Here is a 6,433-nt window from a genome sequence, read left to right as displayed (position 1 = left end):
AAGCCAAGCCTATGCCACAAAAGACCCTCTATCCACAATAATTAGCCTACGAGAATCACAATAATAGGCTAATCCCTAAAACTCAAATGCTAACAAAATTGTGGACATTACACATGTGGATCTCTTTATGGTGTATAAGTAGGGACAATGTAGTTCAAGACATGTCCAAGTGTCTAAACATCACATGTGTGGCTTTCCTGGATTATATGCAAAGTGACTACAAATCTTTACAAAGGAAATCCATGTTCATGCACAACAATATCTAGATCTTAGAGATAAAATATATCACTTTTTATATCATTTGGTAGTGAGCCTCTTGTATCAAATTGCTTTTTAGTGTCACACTAACATATGTTTTCATATTTCATGATAATTAGCTTCTCCCACAATGTTCCTTAGTTTTGATTTTCCATGTAAAATATGGTGTTCCTATTTATTTCATGCTTACATTTACTACAGATGTTTGATGTGCTAAATTGTCAAATCTAAGTAGTCATTTGAATTGTTTAAGTATTGATTGAGAGAGAAGGTATTTTTAATAGTTGTACAGAATTAACTGATTCACCTTTCCTCAATTATTCAACCTATTAAACAATTAAATGCATATCACAATATTTAAAGGCTCATTTACATATCCATCACATATAATCAATATCCTAAATCCATTACATTACATCAATTATATGTCCATATTCACATAAACCACATCATATCCATTGCATAAATCATCACATCAGCTAGTATTCACATCACTAGCATCAATAACATGTCCATACATCTTTCATTATTAGATTGCACAACTTTCTAGGTTTTTATCTCAATTTGAATAGTCTCTTTAGATTTTCTTAATTTTTTTATGCAAAAACTTCTGAACTTTGTGACCAAAAAAAAGTTACTCATTTAAAGGTGGAAATTTAAAAATTGTACCAGCCATATTTAAAGCATCTTTTTTTTTTCCCATTCAAAATGTTAAAATTTATCATCTTGTCACACATGGCCATTTTTTATTTAAAAAAAAAAAAACTATCTCCTCCCTTCAATTTGCACCTTTAAACCATTCTCCTAAGATGTGAGCTAGATTACAACACAATTTTTAGGAGATTTGAAACAAATTGTAAAACTATAAAAAAAATGCATTCCACCTTATGGATTGTAAAAGCCTAAAGCATCTAATGTGAATCACATTATTGGTATTTTACTGAAATTCATGTGGCTGAGAAGGGAATTGAGTTCCTTGATAGAGGAAGATGCATCCATCAGAAGAAGTGTTTTCTTGTCTTACTATTTTTCAAGATCACTTCAAGATCACTTCAACAAGTCGCCATTCTCCACATTTTTCAAATCTTGACACTTCCATATTATCCAACACTTGAGCATTTACAAGCGATGTGATAAGGAATTCATGACTATTTACTTTTATCAACCCCCTTCATGCCTACCATAATTGATGAAGTGGTGGTTTTGTGTAATAACTCATTCATGGATATTTACTCATCTCCTCACATAAGCCCATCCAAAATCATGAGCTCTCAAAGGGACATGACCACCCTTGGTCACAGGTGGACCTATGTTTTAGAAAATATTAGGTTTATCGAGAGGGTGACCTTATTTTTACCCTCCGCCATAAACCTAAGAGTCTTCAACTCGAAATAAGCCATAACCATACACATGGTTGCTGAAATGTGGAGCACTTGATAGTCTAAAGGTCCAAAATTGATTTACCCAATTTGATTCCTGTAGCTTATGATCCTTTATTTCTAGGCAAAACTAAAATAACTCCGAGTCAAATTGCCAATTATCAAAAGAGAATCATCGTGTTTAGAACATTGATGAACCTAAGATCTTTAGTGGGAGAAAATTCTATACACAAGGACTTCATAAAGAGCCCAACTTGTCTATAAGAATGAGTACAAAACATGGTTTATCATTAGAATACACACCAACAAAAAATAACCATTAGCACAAGGATGACATCTACAGCGTGTTTAAGCTACCACTTCAAATTTCAATGAACTCTGACATAGTCCTAACTACAATGAAATAACATGATTATGTCCTCCCTTGAATCGAATATATCATCTCTAAGTGATTCCAAGTCTTTTGGATACAACAGTTGATCTTTACCCGGTTACTATGTATGCTTTTATCTATTTCAGAATTGCCACTACCTAAAACAACATACTAAAATGGTACTGCAGGAGTGCTGAACATTGCAGTTTCTTTGCTACCCACAGCTGCTTTGTAAAGTTTCTTTGTTTTTTATTCCAATGGAAAAAAACACAACATACTAACAACCTATGATTAAAGGGCTCATTACAAATTTCCTGTTGGCCCTTCACAACCCCCCTTCAAATCCAGGATAAGGAGGACGGCCTAACAAAAGACCAGCTTGGAGAACCAATGCTTGAAGCCCTACGGGTTATTGCATGTTTATGTCTCCACTCCAATAATTCCCAGAAATCATTACGACATTTGTATCTCTTGGGAATTCTTTATTTCATCACTTTGATTTTTCGTTCCTTAAATTTTTTCTTTCAAGCAGCTTTGTACCATTTTTTACCCAGTCTACTGTCACATGATCAGCTAAGAAATGTGACTTCTTGTAAGTTTTTCTACGTTATGAAAGTGCAAACTTCTTTCTTTCTTTCAAAATGAATCTTCACCATTCCTAAATTCTTGATAGCTGCTATTCAACTTCAAATTTAGAAGCCAAAGAAACTGCATCAACATATAGAGTTTGAGGGATGGATTGGCTTTTTCCTTAATCTCTTCTTTGGAATGCCTTTCTTCAAATATCTCTGGTTAATGTACATGACTGCAATAATTGGAGAAACCATTTTAAAACAAGCATTGCTATTGAATAAGTTGTGTAAACCTTTGTGCTACTTCTTGGTATCAACTGATCTTCAGATTATAGCTTAATGCTTTCTACATATGCTGCCTTGTAGTTCACAAGATACGTTAGTATTTATAAAATATCCTCTCAAACAATTGAATTACTGTTGATCATAATTTTGCTTATAAATGTTCATAGGATGTGAGTTCCAGGAGCTTATTTCAAGTTATTGCAGTTGAATTAAAATAAAAACCTGTATTAAATCACTGCCTGCTGCTTCTTTTATTATATATATGCATACACTGATAAACAAATAAAGTCTGTCCAATGACTGGGAATCTGTAAATTTTAATACTAGCAGATTTAGCTCTGTTTCTGCTATGAATAAAGATGGAAGATTTTCTATTATATCTAAAACATAAGCAACTATTCCAGCTTGAGGATATCATGCTTGTGAACCATCTTCCATTTTTTACAAATATCAAAATTAAGAGACCAATAAAAAAATTAAGTACATTAACATACCAAAGCCTTGTTATAATCGGTAGATAAATCATACACACAACTCAGTGATTCCTCACACGCTCTCCCCCAACCTCCCCTTTCTCCCTATCTTGCCACGCCATGTCCTGGCTTCCCCATCCTCTATCTCCCAAACGAGAAAATGACTAACAACAATTGATTAGTAATTTATTAAAAACTGTTATCCTGTGCTATTGAATATTGTGTTGCCTTGAGATGAATATTGATGAAAATACAATTCTAAAAGAGTCAAAAGCACTCCATTTTATGCACAAACACTCGTCCACATAGAAAGAGATGAATGTAAATTTGGAGTGGAAAACTATTTACATCAAATCAAATTGTAAGCTGTGCCATAATTCGTTGCAAGAAACTGCCTAATTAGGTGTTTGTTGTTTGAGGATTTGCAACTGGAATGTTGGTGGACACATTTGATAATTCAGGAACTTCACCTGTTAAGATAAAAAACAGTTTACCATCAAGATAATAAGTTGATAACCAGAATAAGGGAAAATAAACTGGCAAAAGTTGAAACACTTTGTTGAAAACTCAAAAGATTGTTGACTTGGAAGGTTTTCATAATTTAAAAGAAAAGCAGAGCCCAGCTGAGTTATATGCATTCGCTGATTGAGGAAGTACACTTTTGGAAATAACTCTACAAGTGTTTTGGGCGTCAATGTTTTGGATGGCACCCTGTGATCCATCATCATGATAAGGAAAATAGACGTGGATTTTTAGTTCTAACAATGCATTTAGGGAGCATTATTTGTAGAGTTTGTTACACAAGATTAGAACTGCAAATTAAAATATTAACAAGCAAACCAATGGAGGTCCTTTCAACAATATCAAATGTAAAACTGAGGTACCAATATTTAAAGTACATTTTATGCATTGTTCAAAGTCATAGGAACATTTAATGTATCCATGGTAGAAAAAAAAAAGAGGAAAGGGTACTGCAAAATTTTCTATAGCTAAGCTAAGAGTGTAGTTCTACCTTAAAATTAGAACTGTAAATTAAAATATTAACAAGCAAACCAGTTCCACAATATCAAATGTAAAACTGAGACACCGATATTTATATGGGTACATTTTGTGCACTGTTCAAAGTCATAGGAATTGTTGAATAATGAGGGATCGCTGCAAATGTATTAGCACTGTCTGTGCGGTATTTGTTTTTCAAAGGCAGCAATCTCTCTCTTATTTATATTATGGATAAGACATGTCCCTTCATTGGACATGTCTATTCATTAACATATACTCTATCAATTAGTATACTGGCATACATACATACATACATATGTATGTATGTATGTATGTATGTATGTATAGATAGTCTTATTATATTAATTTCTCTAACATAATAATACTTAGAATCTAAGGCAAGAGCCTACAACACAATGGTAACTTGTGAGCCTCTCATGTGGGAGGTTTTGGGTTCGAGTCTACTCGAGCTTAATACAGAACACATAATAATAATTAATTACAACAACTAATAATAATTAATCTAGGCTTCGGCCCTTTACCGATCAAAAAAAATAATACTTAGATATATATAATTTCTATCTCATATATAATGAATGATCTCAGTGGAGAAAATTGTCATCACTAAACTTTGATCACTTCTGTAATTCTGGAACAGGATCAAATCCTGACCTTCAGATGGATCACTGGACTCGAGCAAAGTTAAATCAGGTCTCTCGCTATGTATCCTTTGTGGCACATTGCTATTAATGACAAAAGTGGCTCGCAGCAGAAAGACCAGTAAAACAGATAGAAAAGAAATAGCAGCAAAACTGGAAAATGGTCAAACTTGGAAACCTAGGGCTAAAACCCTCTGCAGTAATACATTGACCAAGCCCACCTCTGATTTCTGAAACATCCACCATGCCAATTTTTTTTAAGGAGAGCATGAGAGCTCAATACATTCAATCTGATGGTTGAGGACTTTTGAATAATTGGGACACTATCCAACCTGAGAACATATGCAGAAGGTAGTCAATCTTCTAGATTTTTGTACCTCTCAGAAATGGATGATACCCTTTTATGAGAACCTCTTCAAAGCATTTTAGACCATATGGTTGGAGTGTTGCTCTTGGATTTTGAGTGGTTGGTGATCCTTGAGTGGTCCGTGTGTGTGGATTCCTTGGCAACTATGGTGATGCTGTCTTTTATTATAGCATTATATTTGATGTGTTTATGTTGACCCCGGACTGCTGCAGGAGTCGATATGCCCTGGTGTGACTTGATTGCATTTGTGAACCCTTAGTTGGAGCCATTGATTGGTGTCCATATAAGGCCTTGAGTGCCTATTGTTTTGCTCTTTGAGGAGTGTGGTGCACTGTATTCTTATGTTTATTGCTTAATCGGGAAGTCAATAAAATAATTCATACCAGTTGTATGTGGCATCTTATTTCTTGCATTGCTATGCATTTTGTTGGTAGAGCAATGTTTATGTATCATGGTAATTGTTGAAAAGAGATATTTATTTGGTAATGATGAGTGTAATTATTTATTCCAATAGATCATTTTGGTTAATGATTTATGTCCCCAAATTGCTTGGTTCTTAATCTTTTTGGAAAATCTATGGGATTGTGAAGTATCTGTTGGAATTGCTTGTTCAATGGAATCATGTAGACCTAGAATTTTGTATCTTGTGATCTTGCATCAAGTGCAGTAAGGCCATTGTAGCAGCAGTAATTATCCACCTCTTCTGTGGTATTGGGATTGCTATTGTACCCTTGTGGGTTGGGTGTTGTCATATTGTTATAACCAGTTTGATGACTCATGGTACAAGTTGTGCATACCCATTGTGGAAAGAACCTTAGGTTGTTGGCCAATCTTTCATTGGGCCATTATTGTGGAAATCCTCTTGTTTGAGCATATTGAACACCCCTCCGAGAGATTGAGTCTCATGCTCCAACCCTGTGTGCTTACCCCCATAGAATAATCACTCTCGTGCATGTTGTTTTGGTTACCATATATCTTACGTTGTGCTTTCGGCTATGTATAGAGTTGGTCCTTTGACCCTCGTCCTTTTAATCCCCTATTTAATAAAAATTACTGCGCTACATGGAA

At 34.4% G+C, this 6,433-nt stretch overlaps 1 protein-coding gene across 2 annotated transcripts in view; it reads right to left on the bottom strand.

Moving 5' to 3' along the window:
* Positions 1–3,323: 3,323 nt before the first annotated feature.
* The window catches only part of LOC149531907 (antimicrobial ginkbilobin-2-like protein), a 114,099-nt gene continuing 110,989 nt past the window's right edge, over positions 3,324–6,433 (bottom strand). For both annotated transcript variants that reach the window (XR_016359086.1, XM_089811098.1), the window contains exon 3: positions 3,324–3,810. Coding sequence is in view for 1 of the 2 variants with exons in the window: in XM_089811098.1 (XP_089667224.1) it covers positions 3,740–3,810 (71 nt within the window). In the remaining variant the exon portion in view is untranslated. The remainder of the gene's footprint in view (positions 3,811–6,433) is intronic.

Source organism: Cupressus sempervirens, chromosome 11 (assembly GCF_028749045.1).
Source record: "Cupressus sempervirens isolate cs-2001-9-10 chromosome 11, ASM2874904v1, whole genome shotgun sequence".
NCBI lineage: Eukaryota > Viridiplantae > Streptophyta > Pinopsida > Cupressales > Cupressaceae > Cupressus > Cupressus sempervirens.
This window is presented reverse-complemented; position numbering and strand designations above follow the sequence as displayed.